The sequence below is a fragment of the Sceloporus undulatus genome, chromosome 3 (assembly GCF_019175285.1).
Source record: "Sceloporus undulatus isolate JIND9_A2432 ecotype Alabama chromosome 3, SceUnd_v1.1, whole genome shotgun sequence".
Lineage (NCBI taxonomy): Eukaryota > Metazoa > Chordata > Lepidosauria > Squamata > Phrynosomatidae > Sceloporus > Sceloporus undulatus.
In genome coordinates, this window is record NC_056524.1 from 213,106,628 (window position 1) to 213,123,319 (window position 16,692).

Genomic DNA, 16,692 nt, shown 5'->3' on the forward strand with positions numbered 1-16,692 from the left:
TATGCCCACACAGTTGAGGTGCTGTTGAAAATTGAAGAACAACAGAAAGAAAAAGTCCAAAATAGGGACAATATTTATCCTTAAAAAATTGAATTAGTGGGAGAGAAGTGTTTTTCAAACACCTATGAAAGACCCAAATGTTGATTGTATTACTGTCATTAGATATCACTGCAATTTTTCTAGGATGACTGCTAGAAACTTGGCCATTAGACAGTTACATACATCTTCAAATAGTGAACAGCTTGGCCATTTACTTAGGGGCAGGGGTCCATGCAGGAGATTGACTAATTGACTAATCCTTGTCAGAATGCTTATAGGAGCTTTGCTGTTTGGGGAACACAAAGTTGTCCTCACCAGCAGGTTAAGCCATCCCCCACCCGCTTGCTCTATTTTGGGTTGCCAGTTTCTTCCATAACTAACAAGCTAATGATAATTCCAAATAGCTGTTGCAAATCCATTTTTAAAATTCAGTTGTTGCAGCTGATGTTGAAAGGAGAAGAGCTGATTTCTTTTGCTAATACAGTATGTTCTGTTAAGGTATAGTGTGGGCTACTTGAAGTATACCTATTTTTAAAAGCAGGTATTACTAGCATTTTAGTCTAATTCTAGAGAATTGGAACAGAGAAAAAGACACACCACTTTCCCTATGCTTCTGCTCTTAGAAGGCAGTTAAAAGAGTACATCTATTGGACGATTGTCATTCATATTTATTTATTTATTTATTTATTTATTTCAACCATTCCCCCCCAGTAAATCACCAGAGTTGGTGATCATTTGATAATTTAATACCAAAGGTGATGACAATTATCTACTTGTGGGAACGTGCATGCTGGGCAATCATTATTTCATGTGTTCCATTGCTGCAAAGAGGTCTGATCCCTTTGTGGTTGCATATTTTGCCACTGCAAAGTTTAGTGGGAAGCTAGGAAAGGATGGAATATTGCTGTTGCTCTTCTAGCTTGTGCAAGCTGTTTTTTCCCAGCACAGATTTTCTTATCATAAGGCTAAACTGAAAATAGGCTTTTGTTTGGATATTTTTTCAGTGGGCTGTAGATGAACTGTCAGAGTACTGGAGAGAGATGACAGGAACAACCTTGTTAATATGAGGTTTGGCGTTTTAACTGTCCACTCAGTGAGGACAGTTGGAGCTGCTGCTTGCTCAGGGCATACCACTTTAGGGGGCAGAAAAAAGAGAGAGTAAAAGGTTTTCACTAGTGAAGTGATTTGTTTCCCATTCTTTTTACTAAACTGACTCTTTCTCTTTTCCTCTCTCTAGTGGGAATGCAGCAGATGCAATAGCAATAGATTGTCTTGGCCAGCAGAAATCTCCATTGGAAAAATTTATGGTCAGACTGTGCACGTATCACCAGAAGCACTTCGTCCGTGTCCTGAACGACATATGCACTGAAGTACAGACTGGATGTGAGTTACCTGGACCTGAAAGCATGGATGCATCCACTTGTAGCTCTGGCTGTAGCCAGTATCACACTGAAAACCAGGACGTTGGACCTTCTTGCTCTGAATCAAAGCTCCCTTCATCTCTGGACCCAGAGCAGTCAGGGCCTCATGGCTCCCTGCGCCTACTATGCCATGCCCTGAAGCAGGCTGTTGATCTCAAATCTACTGACAGAAGAGAAAACTGCATCTCTTTGGCCAGAAGAGATTTCCCTGAGCTTCCTAATATCAGAGCAAGTTCTTCAAATCCCAGAGATAGTCCCACTCAAGGATACCTCACTGCTTCCAACTCTCATCACTCTGCTAAAAGTCTAGAAGGACAGACTCCTGGTAGTGAGCAAGAGATGGGGTTGAGGAAAGGTGACGATGACAAAGAACAGATGCAAAACAGAACTTTACTGGGAAGCTACATTGCTGGGAAAGCAGCAAATGTAAATACTAGTGAAGATAGTCTGGAGTGTCGTGTGGGCTCTCAGAAGAATGCTTTCAAAGCTTTTCCAGAGGAGAACCGAGAGTCAGCTTTCACCACAAGTTCACCCCGCAGAGCTGACAAGGAGAATGCTTTGCAATGCAGCTCCAAAGCCCCTCTGCACCAGGATATTGAAATAAATGACCAAGAAATGAGACAGAAGGTAGAGAACCATCACCAAGCTTCAGGGAAGAGCAAGGGAAGCTACCATGTGCATTCTCTTGACAAGACTCATGTGGAGAATGCCAAAGACAGCTGGCTGCCCACTGGTTCCATGCCAGTGGTCCACCACAAAGCTACCAATGGACATTCTAGGCCTAAGAGCATTTCAGCCTCCACCAAAAGCACACGTAAGAATAAAAGATCTTCAGGACTGAGAATAAATGACTATGATAACCAATGTGATGTTGTTTATATTAGCCAGCCAATTACAGAATGTCACTTTGAGAGCAAGAGGGTAGTGTCGTCTAGGAAGACAGCAAGGAAGAGCACACGTGGGTACTACTACAATGGTGAATGCTGTGAGCTTCCCACTGTTCGCACCTTGGCCAAAGCCTCTCATGTACAGGAGAGTGGAAACACCTTAGAACCATGGACTGAGGTGCTAACAAGCCCTTGTCAAGAGGTCACTCTTCCAGGGGATAACTACTTGGCAGCAGCCCAAGCTATGAGTGCTGATGGTGATCAAAGTTCTTCCATTGTGGTCCTCCCTCAAGAAGATTCCTCCAACAAAAAAACTCAGAAGACAGCTGAACCATGCCAGGCTGAGAGTGTCCCTCCTCTGACCAATTTCTTAGAGCAGAGATATGTTAGTTCTACTGAAGCATCCACAGTGGATCTCTCTCTACTTCCCAACTCTGTTCCACATATGGAAGAAAGCCGCTTCTCTGGGTCTTCACTTCAAATCACTGTTGACCCTTCTTCTTTGCAACTGAGGGAAGGGAAGATGCATGCTGAAACTGATGCAGATACTGTGCAACAAGCTGTTAGTGACATGGAGTCTTGTAAGAGTAGTGAGCCTAATAAATACAGTAACAATGAATCCAGTTCTGAACTGTTCTGTGTCTCAGAACCTGCCCGTGATGAAGAAACTTCTCTCTGCTTGGAAAACATAACTACCCAAGAACCTTCAGTTCCTACAGACCAGGAGCCTCCTGTTAGCCTGGACTTGATGACATCTGAAGAACCTGAAAACAAAATTGATATTTTGCCCCCATTAGAGGAACCTGCTTCTCCTGCAGGCTTGCCACTACCTGTAGAACCCCCACCTCTCTCCCCTGTAGAGCCACCACTCTCTCCTATAGAGCCACCACTGTCTCCTGTAGAGCCTCAGACAGAACCTGCTGCCCAGCTAGTATGTGTGGAGCCTTGTAGGTCCTTTCCTGCAGATCTCCTCCCTATCTCTCCGTGTGTGTGTCCTGGGGAAGCTGTTGCTGACTCAAGTGTAGCGTCCCCTGTAGCATTAATTGAGAGTGTAGCTACTGAGTCTCCTGCTTATATTGACCCAGAGCTTTCAGAAACTCTTTCCATAGAAACTTCAGTGGTTGTACCTGACAAGGTGGATTCAGAAATTCCCCAGTCCCTTTCTAACTTAGATGCAACAGAGGTCCCTGTCAGTTTGCAGTATGCTAATGCACATAAAAGCATTAATAATACTGAAACCAGTATTGAAAGTTCTCAGAGTTTGGAGGGATGCCTGAACGACAAAGACCTGACTAGGAAGGGTGAAAATGTGTTGCCTATTTCAAATACTGATGACAGTTGGGGTGAGGAGACTGTAAAAAATACAGTTAAGATTAGTGAGCCAGTTGGGGAAGAGGAAGCTGACAGCAATACTCCATCAATGGTCAAAATATCAAAAACAAGTAACAAGGAGGAGGCTTCTTTCCAAACAAACCTAGACAAAAAACGAAAAAGGGAGAAAAAACTTCAAGTTGCATCTGATCGCTGTCTTCGAAGCCAGCAATCCCTATCACCTATAGGTGACAATACTGAGCAGCCCAGCTCTTCCACCTCTCTACAGCTTCCTCAACTACAGATTAAGCTTTCTAAAAATCCTGGCACTAAGCGTTTTAAGAGGGAGGTGCATCTTGATGGGGCAGCATCTGTGTGTGTTCCGAGTGATGGATTCCATAAAACTCTGCTCAATGACATAGCAAACACTCTGGAGCCACAGACAGGTGAGGAAGGTGACATCACAATGGGGCAGACCTACAAAACAATGTTGACAACAGAGACTGTAATAGACGAAGGCCAGGATGAAGAAGGTAACAAAAGTAAGCCAGGAGCAATGCTTGAAATCTGTTTAGAGGCTAATTCTGACAAGAGAAGTGTTCATGTCCCAGTAGGAACCTCTGATAAAAGGGAAAAGGAAACAGATTTTAATCCAGAAGCTCCAGGGAACTCTGAAAGTACTATGAATACTGCAAATGTGTTGCACACCCAAAGTGGGACTAGCTTTCCCCCTTGTCCTGCTGGTAAGAACGGAAGCAAGAATGCACCATCCGAGAAGCCAGTAAAGTACAAGAAGCCAGCCCTCCAGTTTTATAACTTGCGACACAGCCCTGTCCCAATATCTGTGGCCACTGCTTCTAAAAACATACCAGAAAAAGAAACTGTACAAGAACACGCTAATGCAGAAAATGAAGACACTATTGACTTTAGCAGTGTGGAGGTGCTGCCTGAGAACAAACCCAGCTTTGTAGAATGGTGCACTGAAGAAGAGAACCAAGAACTCATCACTAACTTTAATTCCCAGTACATGAAAGTCCAGAAAGGTTGGATTCAGCTGGAGAAGGAGGCCCAGCCAGCTCCAAAGGTCAAAAATAAATCTGACAAGCTCAAAGAGATTTGGAAAAGCAAGAAGAGGACTCGGAAATACAAAGGATCTACTGAAGTCCAGAAGCTCTCCCCTGTTCAGATGTTGTTTATGAAAGCTTTTGATTTACCCAATATATGTAAGTGGTTTATGGAAACAACTGAAACCAAGTCTCTGGTCATTGTGAAGAAGATGAACACCCGTCTCCCAGGAGACATCCCCCCCATCAAGCTTCCACTGCAAAAGGGTTGCTCTTCCTATCCAAGCTCACTTCAAGCTGAACGTCTAAAAAAACATCTGAAGAAGTTTGCAGCTATGATTCCAGCAAAAAATACTATAAAGACTCAAAAGTTGTGGGCTAAGCTTCGAGAGAGCACTGAGGAAACTGAGTCAGAGCAAATTGCCACTCCAAAGCAGATACCCTCTTCGGAAATAAGTTTGGAAAATGGGATTGAGGCTAGTACAGCCCAGCATCAGGCTAGCACACCAGTGCAAACCAGCTCACGAATCTTGAGGAAATACTCCAATTTACGTGGCAAACTTCATGGCTTCCGCAGAATGGTCAAACAGGAGAAGAATGACTGTGTGGCAAAGCAATCATCAAATGAAAGCAAGACAAGCAGCAAGAGCTTGTGCATTAAACCTCTGATGTCTCCAAAACTGGCCCAGCAGGTCAAAGCCTCCTCACTCCCTACTAAATCTAATCTGTCTGAAAAAGGAGGAAAAGTGAAAAAAGGGAAAGCTAGATCACAGGAAGACAATGTGTGTAAAGGCAATCTTAAGCAAAGGAAAAACAAGGCACTGAATGAAAGCAGCAGGTCCCAGAGCTCTTCAAGCAAAGAAAGTGTCCCTCTTAAGAAAGGCAGTAAATTGAAGCATGTGGAATCGCCTACTACCAAGAAGCAGCCAGCTGTGAAGAAGAAGAATATGCATGCATCCCGGAATGAGAAGACAAAGAAACGGATTGAATCACAACCTGGGAAAAGGAAGTCTATTACCCAGAAAGCAAAAGTGAACACCAGTCAAAAAACTATCCCCCAGTCTTCCAGATCAGGACCAGCTAAGCCCTTAAAGCAGAAAGTGAAGCAAGACTCCTTCAGCCGGTCTCTTAAAGCATTGACAAAAAAGGCAAACAGGGGCAAAGCTCTGACAAAGTCAGTGAAACAAATACAGGAGAACAGCAAAGACCAGAACAAGAAGAAGACAAGAGCTGCAAAAGACTCTCCACCCAGCAAACGTAGACGGATGGATGCAAAGTAACAGGCTTAGGCTGGACAGGAGATTGGTTGTAAAAACCCTTTCTCATGCATTAAGGAAATCCATTTCTGAACAAAGGGGAAGGCAAGCCTGTAGCTGAAAGCCTTCCTTCCCTCACTGATTCTGAGGAGTTCCCTAGCTGTGCTGCAGCCAGAGAGAAACAACATTCTTCTCTGTTACTGAGAAGGGAAGTTACTGCTTCTGAAAATTCCTAGCATTGCACTAGGAGCAAGGCAGTTTCATTTTAAAGTACAGTGCCTTATTTATCCTCTTAATAAATAAATTAGTCTGTATGATTTAAAGGCTGGAAGTTTATAGTTAATGCACGAGCACTTGTACTGTCGTGGAAAGAGAACCAACTTTCATGCCCATCTCATAGACCTTGCCAACCTGTCTGCTGTGGTCCATGCAGGAGCATTGTCTTTCTCTGAAGCGTTGAAGTATTGTGACACTGTTTAGTCTGAGAAGGGCATTATAAACCCCCAACCCAAATAGTTTTCATACTTCAATGCTGTTCTTTACTCACAGGACATAATAATGTATTTTATTAAGGTATTTACAGTTGAACATATTATGTAATTTTACGATTAAGGGTTTAGCTGTTACCTAACTTGGCTCTTGGGTTGAAATGACACTGTTTCAGCAATGTCTTCAAAAGCTGGCAACATGCCTGGCCAACTTTGCTTGCTTGGCAAGAGAATTAATTGCCTTCTATTATACCATAAGCGCATTTCCTGCCACCTCTGTCATTTCCTTAAGACCTGTATTTTAAAGTGCAATCTGAACACTTCAGAATGGTTCTATTCCTTCCTATTTTACTCTGAGACTCATTTCTGAATACCCTTGGAGAATGGTTGGATAAATTCGTATCTCAGCATGAAATAGATAATTCTAAGTGATGTTTGGTTGCATCTTATTATGTGGGTCTCAAGATGGAACATTGCAAAAACCAATGTTGGGAAATGCCCACAGTTAAAGGCCCTTTTCGATTGTAGGCATCTTTGTTTTATTTCTCTATGTGGTTGCTGCAAATCCTTTTTCCATACTTAAGAAACTTTTTAAAAAAACCAGAATGGAGCAATGCTGCCTCTGAATGAGATAGTATCTGGAATTATCTGATGCTTTTACAAGCATAGTGGGGTGCAGCTTAAATTAAAGCAGATTCTACTGTCTTGTTCTAAGGAGCTGTATAGTCTTAGCTCTCCAAATACTCCTTTGTGTTTCACATAACTTTTTTTGTCCTCACCTTCCAAGTTTAAGTGTATTCTGTAAAGGTCAAGAAGCCATCTCTCATCAAACAAGATATTTGTATGAAAACCTGTTTGAAAGCAAACAGTCCCCTTCCAAGTGCAAACATTTGTTTTGGATCTGAGAAGAGGAAAGCAGCATTTTCTCAGAGGAAACGTCCTGTGCAGTACACTTCATGCTACCCATCTGTTGGTTGACTATGGTTGCTTCCACTCTGAGGCTGCAGATGGGAGGCAAAACCCAGCCTTTTATTTATTTCTCTAGTTTCTCTTTAAGCCACAACCAAGACAAAGCTGTTTGCTTAGAAACCTGTGCAAATTTCCACGTTAGCTGTATGTGGCACCCAAGAGCTTCCTGTAGAGGACTTTGAATCGCTTGACCTTTTAGAATAGCTCTCCGTGGATACCATCTGAGATTGACGTATTCAAACACATATTTTACACATTATATTAACTGGCTTGAGCCAGTCTTTTCAGTTGATGAATAATATATTGAATAAAATGAAAGAGAAACTCTTCAGAAAGAATGAAGATGGTTTAGGTGTGATGAAACTGATTATTTTTTAAAAAGGAGGGAGGTTGCATTAGCATTGGCACTCCTATACCAAAGCTCATTACTGCAGGCAGAAAATGGATAACTAGCTGTATAGTTTTGTTTTGTTTTTTCCACTGATCAAAGAGACTGGAATTTGACTTCTGAAAATGCAAAACCCTCCTGCTCACCCAAGGTTGTGGATTGAGAGGGTGCACTAAAGCTATAAGACACATCAGGGTGGACTCTTTTTTATGAAATATTTTTAAATCATCAATTTTTAACTCCTCTCTCTTCATTTAAATCATGCTGTATAAAATTAATTGTTGTAAACATTAAGTCACACTTGATACAGTTGATACAGATTTGTCTGATTGTTATCTTAACTGTGGTTATCAAGTGTGTTAGACATTCCACCAGGAGTATTAAAAGGTATTTAAGGAAGTGTGTGAAATTGTATGTGTGAGTGAGAGGAGCAAGCTTGTCAAATTTTCATTTCTCCTTTTTCTAACTTTCTACATCGACAGATGTGTAAATCTTCCTGCTCCCTCTACCCAGGGCTGCTTCCTAACAATATGCTGGGTGGTTGGAGCACCTTGTGGTACTTTCAGCTAGTGATTCAGATCCAAACACCACCTAATAAAACCTTTCTACCACTTTTTGCTGTCCTATTTCTTGTGTGGCCTCTAGTCTAAAAAAATAATTTTTAAGACATGTGTAATATGCTTGAGTTCTGTATTTGTCCCCATTTTGTGTAACCTGCTTGATGGGCAGGTTGCCTGAGTATGAGAAGTTAGAATATATTTGCAAAGTTTTGCCCAGGCCCTGAGACAGTTGCTTGTGCTACTAGTTTTGGTTCATCTGCTGTCTCACTGTTTTTTGAGAGGGCACGTGGACCTAGGTTCAAATACCAGGGGCTTCTGTCAAGGCAACTCTTCTCTATGTAAGCATTGGACTGTGTACCTTTGAAGTACAGAAGGAGAAAAGATTACCCAAATAACTGAAAGCAGTGTAAATAAAAGTTTTTAAATATTAGCAATTGTTAGTTGCTAATATTAAAGTGAAATTATACTCTGACTGAAATGTTTATTGAGTCTGAATTCTGTGCATCAGAATTCAGTCAGTCACTGGCATACAGAGATGTTGTCCCCCACATTTTAAATTGCAGAAACATTCCCCTTCCCTTGTGATACCTCTTTTTCTTTTTATGATGGTGACCACTTGGTTCTCAGCCCTTTTAAGTAAAAATAATCTAGCCTGGACTCAGTTTTTCTTTTTAGAACATACACAGCTTTTCCTCATGCCCTGTGTCCTCCCTAGCTTCCCCTTAGGCTTTTGCTGGGTGAAGAGGTTGGTGATCTGTGAATGAATAAATAGAGGCCTCTCCCATCGCCCTGTGCAGAGGAAGTAGGTGCTTTATGATATTAGAGGACTGTAGTACAGTTCTGACTTGGTGATGTTATAAACTACTTCCACCTCTTGGTCTGAAAAGCTAAAACTCTAGTATAGGAACAAGAAGCATGGGGTGTGTGTGTGAATGTATTATTGTAATATCTCTCTTCAGTGTATTAGAAAGAAAGGATTCAGTTTACAGTTTCTCTGTTCATGATTATCTTTTTGCTTCTACCAGCCTACTTGTGAGAACCCTGCTGCCAGGTCTGCAAGCATAGTCAAATCAAAGTTGCTTGGATATTCTGGATTCCATACTAAGGCACTCCAAGAAGAATGTGGATGACCTTGTTTATTGAATAAGACGTCATTCAGTACCATCTTCCATTCTTCAGAAATTGTGGTCTATCATTGTTCTCAGCCTTTCTTTTATTGTTCCTACTTTATATTTAAAAATACATCATCTTCCCCCATGGTAGAAGAACCTTGACTTTCTTTATTGAAGATTGCTGTTAGTTGCTTTGCTGTTAACCTTTCTCAGATCTCATACACTGAATGGACTATTTCAGCCCTTGCTTGTTGTGGGATTCTTTTCATAACCTGCTGTGTTGCCCACTCTTTATTATTTGTACTTATTTCATCCCCTAGCTCTAGCCCCTTGCTTCCCATGCCCCTTGAGATCAACTGAACCTTCTTCCCAGAGAGTGCTTCCATTTCTCATGCTTCTATTTCTCCCCCAGTAACCCTATTCATGGTCAAACTCTTGATGCTTTTCTTCCTGTTGTGTAGATTTTTGCTTTTAGCTGTTTAATGAAGGTTGTCTTGTCTTTTATTACTGGGGCAACCAACTGCTGTACACAGTGTCAAAAACTAATGGCGTACTTTCACACAGATGTACACAACCCCCACAAATTGAACAGTATTTGTTTCAGCTATAGCTTTGAACTCTGTTTCATAGTTGCTGGGTGGCTGATGCAGTTGTGGAGATTTTATTTAAAGCTCTTCTTTCCAGGTCAAAATGGTGGCAGCATACATGTGTTTTATATAGTAAAAATGGTTTGGTTTCCCTTTTCAAGTTTCCCTATCTGCAGAATATGTTAAAGAAGACGGCACGATGTAGTGGTTTGAGTGTAGGACTTAGACCCTGGAGATAGGGATTTGATTTCCTGCTCAACCATGGAAACCCAATGGGTGACCTGGGGCAAGTCCCACATTCAGCTCCAGAAAACCCTGAGATAGGTTTGCTTTAGGGTTGTCATAAGTAGGAAACGATTTGAAGGCATACAACAACAACAACAAATAATATATTAGCGCCACATAAGACTGTTACTAAGGCTGACCATTAAGCATTTATGATTTTGTGCAGGGTCTTCTTGGGCAGATTTTTCTGCTCACAGGAATATTTTGTGTTCTTGGCTTCTTGTGATAAGGATCTTTCCCCTGTTCTCTTCATGGGAGATGGGCACTAACTTGTCTCCATTTAAAAATTAAAAACCAGGTATTTAAAAACACCTGAATTTTGGCCATCTCAGCACCCACAGCACAATTCAGATAGGATGTGAGCAATTCAGACAGGATGTGAGTTTGTGTACCAGTTGTGCTTCTAACACAGCAGATTGGCAAGGAATTGTTGAGCCAAAGGGAAATAATATAGAAAGGATTTTAGAAAATGTGTGGCTGCCTGTAAAATTTTAAACAGAACTATCCACTTAGTGGCTTCTCTTCCACTAGTTACTGTAGACTCACCAAACAGAAAAAAATAGGCATTTTGAAATCTGAACAAGCTAGTCAATGGGTTACAGACTGGTGTCTCACTAACCTGTAAAACCCTTCTCTGTCCTTGCTTAATCTGTTACTGTCCCCACACTTTTGGTCTGCCTAGTTGTTCTGCAGGAGTGAGAATTGAGTAGCCTAGGCACCTAGCCTGGAAGGTCCCATTCATTGTCACAGTTTGTTTTCTCAAAGAACTCCTTGACAAACTTCTTTAAGCCACTTGGCACATCCTTGTTTTTTCTGCACAGAAATTATGTCTGTCTCTCCTGACACCAATAATGGCTAAACAAAAGCTTGCATGTTTTTCACACATGATGGTGTATATAACCCTATGCTTTCTGGTTACTTTGTTGTCATGTATTTTCTTTTCTGTTCTTGCATTTAGCTATGTAGTTGTAAAATGCCCCATTATTCCTTCCAAAAACGATCTCAGGAGTTCTCATTTGTATTGAGAGGAAGGTCTTCTTAAAACGTTTCTATTTTGAATTGTGTCCCTGAATCATTGTTTCTCACAGAATAATGAAAATGAATGGTGTCTGAATGGTTTTGTTACTTCTGTGTGACCCTAGGTTGGTTTTTTACATTGCAGTGCTATCAAGCATTTTCTGAGAATCTGCTTTTTGTGTATTCCTTTCAAATGCAATGTGAATATATGCATATATGTATATGAGTGTATAAATATGTATATGAAAAGTAGGTGCTGTGTTAACATAGCATCCAACTAGCAGTTGAAATGCTTTCCTAGGTGCAGGGTAAATACTGCCTTCTCTCCCCAGGCAGTCACAAAAATGGAAGAATAATAATGTAAATATTTTTATAATATTTATTTCCTGTAATTTGTGCTAATGATTCTTGGTTTTTGCAGTATAGTAGCATGGGATGGGGGGGGGAGTGTTTCTTACTCAAGGTATAATTGGACACAGGGAGAAAGACTGGCATCTGGTCTGGAATTTATGCTGCAAAATCGAAGTCCTAGTTCCCACTGAGATGGTAAATCGGTTTGGATCAGAATACTTCAGACTCAGACAACTCTGTACTCCTTCCCCCGCTGCTCTCTCTGTGTGTACATGTCTGTGTATATTCTCCACATAGAATACCAGGTATTAGAGAGAATTGTTGTAGTCTAGCCTCCCTGATATTTTTGTGTACCAAAATGGTTGAGGGTGATGAGCCATACAGTTCTAGCCAGGTGGAACTCAGTACTCCTCCCTTCCCCTCCCATTTCATCTGTTACCCTCCCTCCCTCCCCCCTTTTAGTGGCTGGTGGAGAGCAAGGAGTGGCAGATAAGCATCTGGTATGTGTCACTATTGCCAGATGCACAATGACAGAGGCATCCTCTAGGATCTCCCTTGCTATAGATAACAGCAAGATTCTTCTGTGCCATCCACTGCCTCTCTCACTGGCCACCACATGCCCATGTTGGAGGAAGGCTCTGGCACCAGGTTAGTTTTGAGGGGGCAGGGGTCATTGCACAAAAGACAGGGTGAATTCTTCCCCTTTGTAAGGGCCAAAAAAGATATGTATCCCTACCAGTATGCCAGCCATGTTTTGTGCTCTCAGGTGGGTGCTCATCTACAGTCTGAAGTGAAGACAGCAAGACAGATTTGCCATCTCAGAGTTATGTCAAACTGGAGTAAAAGCATTACATGCTCCCCCTCCCCCACAATCTTGTTTTCTGTGGAAACAAGTTGAAATTCCCAGCTGCCACTGTTTTGGGTAAGCTGCCTGTTTTTGTACCTTTGGGAGCCGTATAAGTGAGCAATAAGAATCTTAGTAATAATGTTTTCACTGATAAACCAGTATCAAAGTCCTGATAAGGATGGTTGTACATATGTGTGCACATGTCTTGTTTAAAACTGCTTTTTTTCAGTGGCTCTTACACAGAGGAAGGTACAGCTTATGTTTCAGCCTCTGCATATTTATGCACAACTACAAGAAGTCCTTAGTTTGTAAGTCCATCCTAGTTTGTTCATTGGGCGTAGTATGAGGGCAGTGCCAGTGGCATACACAGAAAGCATGATGGTGCCTTCTCTCCCCTTTGCAGCTGAATTGACACCTTCTCTTGTGTTATATGATTGCTACTTGCTGTGCCCATCAGTTTTAAAAGATTAAACTAATTCTTCGCCACACTAAGTTCCACCTGCTGGGCAAAGTTCAAAAGTCATGTTTTTCCATTTCTTTGGGTTCTCTCTAAATTTACCTTTATTTGTTTTGTTGTTGTTGTTTTGTTTTGTTTTGTTTTGTTTTGTTTTGTTTTTTTGGATCATTAATATCCATTTGTTTCCACCCTCTTGACTTGCCCTACATTGTATCATGCAGTTTAGGATATAATTCTGTTTTATTTATGATGTTTCCATGCCCTTTCTTGTTTAATATAGGGAAGTGTGGAAGTTCCTAATTCCTTTTTTCTTTACATTGGTCATTCAGAACCCCCCTTCTTTCTACAGTAAATGAATAAAGAACCCATGTTATGAAACTAAGTGATAGTGTCTCTCTCTTCTAACCATTCCTCCTCTGACTGCATCCTCTCTTGCCAGTCAAACAGTAGATCTGGCTTGTATCTGTTGTACAATTCTCAAATGCTGTTGAAGGGTAGTGGTTGTGATTTTCTGCAATCAGCTCTTTTTACAAGGATGTTCCCAAAATTTTAAGATAAACTTTCTGCTCAGTTGAGTGATCCTTCATCAATGTGTTGCACACAATTGGCCCACAGATGTGTCTATTTGTTCTTAAGAGTTTCCTTCATTGTTGTTGTCTTCTTCATGTGTTGTTTCACACAGGTAAATTTTAATTGCTTTCTCTAAAAGAGTCTTTTCTAACATCTGAAGAACCATGTCTTGTGGACTCCATTCTCCCTCCATTCATCCAGTCTGTCTGATTCTCTGCACATCTCTCAAATTTAGTGTGTAATCAAGTGGAAGATTTATATCCTACTATCATTTTATTTTACTTTCAGGGCACTAGGAAATGCTGTGATTTTAGAAAAAGAATGTGTCTGCTGTGAATTGTTGGTGAATTGTGTCATTAGATAATGTTTTATATACCTCACTCAAAATGCATCTTAAAATGTATCTTAAAAGCACGTTATGTTCAGTTGCTTTCTACCTGTTCAGCCTATCTGCTTACAACAGCAAGGTCTATATTATGAACAACTTTCACCAAATTTTAATTGCTTCTGTGACAGTTCCACGTTTTGAGTGTTTTTGTGTGCTTTATTTTCTTGAACAATGGAAGACTGTGTGTTCTTGTTACTGATCACTGGGCCCCGGATGAGATTTAGACTTTTTCTTCTGCTTCTTTTTCATGCTGCTTTCTCCTCTTTATGCATTGTTTATGTACCCCGTGTGCTCTAGGGTCATTACTTTATTGCAGCTTATTAAACATTTTTATATCAATACTGGTGTGATGTGATACAGCTTTACAACCTCCAAGTGGTCTGCAGAAAAGATGCACACCATTCCAGAATACCATAATTAGCCCTGCATGTTTTCCTGAAAGAGACCAAGGCTTTTTCTATCCAAGGCTCTAGTTACTGCACAAGCTAAATCCTGCTCTGGTGTCTATGCTTTTCATAATGTGCAACTGGTGCAATCTTTCATTTTCTCTAAAAATGCACTATTTAAAAGCTACAGTTTTGCTGAATATGAAGTGAGGCTGGAGTTGTCAGATATCACACACAGTGTCATCAAAGCAAGCATAGCCCTTTGCATTAGAAGGACAAGTTGTTACTAAAATATGAACATGTGTAAAACAAAACAAATTGGTATACTAAATTTTCAAATGATGTGCTGAGAAGAAGGAAATATTTTGCAAGCCACTGCTTTAATAGGTAAATACCAGGCAAGTTCATGGGCAATCTTTGTGGTTGCTTTCTGAAATTATAAAGCCATATTCACTTGGAAGGGATATTCTACTGAGTAGGCAAAAGGGCTTGGAAGATGTTTTTCTTAGCTGCTATCCCACTCATTGCTGCCTCTGACTTGGCCTCCCTAAATACTTTACAGTTGCATTAGGAATTTTGGAGCTTGAATGTTGCCTTAGTTTTAATGGGGGAAATTAGCACTTTAACACAGTTGTAACATGGCCATCAGACGTTTTTCTTCACCAGCCCTAGTAGACTATCGTGAAGAAATTACATGCACTTCATGAGGGGTCTACACAAGCCAGTCATCCCACTGTTTTGTGTTGCATTACTGCACAATTTCAGATAGTCTTTGCTACCAGCCTCTCCACTCTATGCTTGCCTTCATCTAGATCTTATGCTTGGTTTGATATTATCCTATTTTCTTTCTATCTATCCTGGTATCATTTCCAGTCCAAGAAGACTTTATGCATTTGAGCCTTCCTCGTTGCCTTACGTTGATGGTACAAATGTGAGAGAGAGGAATGGCTGCTCCTTCTAGCCTACTTTTGAACTAGTTACCAGTACTCTTTCTTCTGAGGTGTAGGAAGTATCTGTGATGAAGCCAAATGGTGGTAGTATCACTGATCTCAAGTGCAAGTCTCAAATAAGTCCAGCTACTTCAGTTCCCACCACCACTGCCATGTTTCCACTTAAAACATCAAAGGTGTTTGCGTGTGTACATTGTGTACACATACAGTGCTCTAGTCTATGCAGTCTTGTGTGACTTTAATTGTCAAAGCCAGTAATGCTGTTAGTTGGAAAGTTAAGATTGAGTAGCGAACAAACAAAAAAATTGGTACAGCTTCCACTCAAGGACAAAAAGAAGCAGAAGTTGTCACTTGCTTATGAGACACCATTGCACCACTCATTAATAGGGCAGTACCTTCTAGCTATACAGCAGAAGGTAAATCGGGATACAGTTGGCCCTTCTTATACACAGATTTTTTATACACGGATTCAAGCATACAGGTTTTGAAAATGTTCAAAAAAAGTATACATTTCAAATAGCAAACCCTGATTTTCCATTTTTTATAAGGGACACTATTTTGCTATGTCATTATATTTAATGGGATTTGAACATACACGGATTTTGTTATACACGGGGAGCGTATAACAAGGGTCCACTGAATTTGGAAAAGGCTAGCTTGATTATTAATAAAGAGCTCAACACATGGGTCAGTGCAACAAGCTAGAACATGTGTATCCTTGAGAGTAGCTGAATTGATGCTTCTTTCAAGGAAATTACTGAACAGAACTATTTTCAGCATGCAACTGTTAGTCTTTTTGTTCACTAACCATTTACCAATTTTTGAACATAAAGGTTACATTCTAGTACATTCTAGCAGCTCCTCTTAACTATTGTTCCATGGATTCCAAATGTGTAAGTGTAAAGTCTTTTTAAATGGGTTAAGACAACCAGAGCCATTGTGACATAGTGATTTGAATATTGGACTGTAACTCCTGAGACCAGGGTTTTGATTCCCAGCTCAGCCATGACATCCATTGGGCGACCTTAGGTAAGTCACATGCTCTCAGCCTCGGGGGGTGGGGGGAAACAAACCCTCTGAATAAATATTTCCAAGAAAAACCCATAATAGGCTCACCATATGCCAGAAACGACTTGAAGGCACACAGCAATAAGACCAGAATAAGTAATGGCAGTGTTGTCTGTGGCATATTTTTGTTATCCAATAAAAGCTAGAATCCTGCAGGTGGCATGTGCTGCCATAATCCTTGGTTGAGCTGGCACATGTACGTTTGGAGCACTGTACAATGATATATCCAGTACCCCGTTGCATGCTCCCTCTCCAGCAATGGCTGTTGCTTTGTTCCCCAAGCTACTGGAT

At 40.9% G+C, this 16,692-nt stretch overlaps 2 protein-coding genes across 5 annotated transcripts in view; both read left to right on the forward strand.

Moving 5' to 3' along the window:
* Window positions 1–14,330, forward strand: part of LOC121926117 — a 36,116-nt gene extending 21,786 nt beyond the window's left edge. For both annotated transcript variants that reach the window (XM_042458787.1, XM_042458786.1), the window contains exon 2: window positions 1,277–14,330. In XM_042458787.1, coding sequence (XP_042314721.1) covers window positions 1,344–6,002 — 4,659 coding nt within the window. In that variant the 5' untranslated portion in view covers window positions 1,277–1,343 and the 3' untranslated portion in view covers window positions 6,003–14,330. The remainder of the gene's footprint in view (window positions 1–1,276) is intronic.
* The window catches only part of ZFYVE27 (zinc finger FYVE-type containing 27), a 668,411-nt gene that overhangs the window by 151,656 nt on the left and 500,063 nt on the right, over window positions 1–16,692 (forward strand). The gene's annotated exons all lie outside the window — the stretch shown is intronic.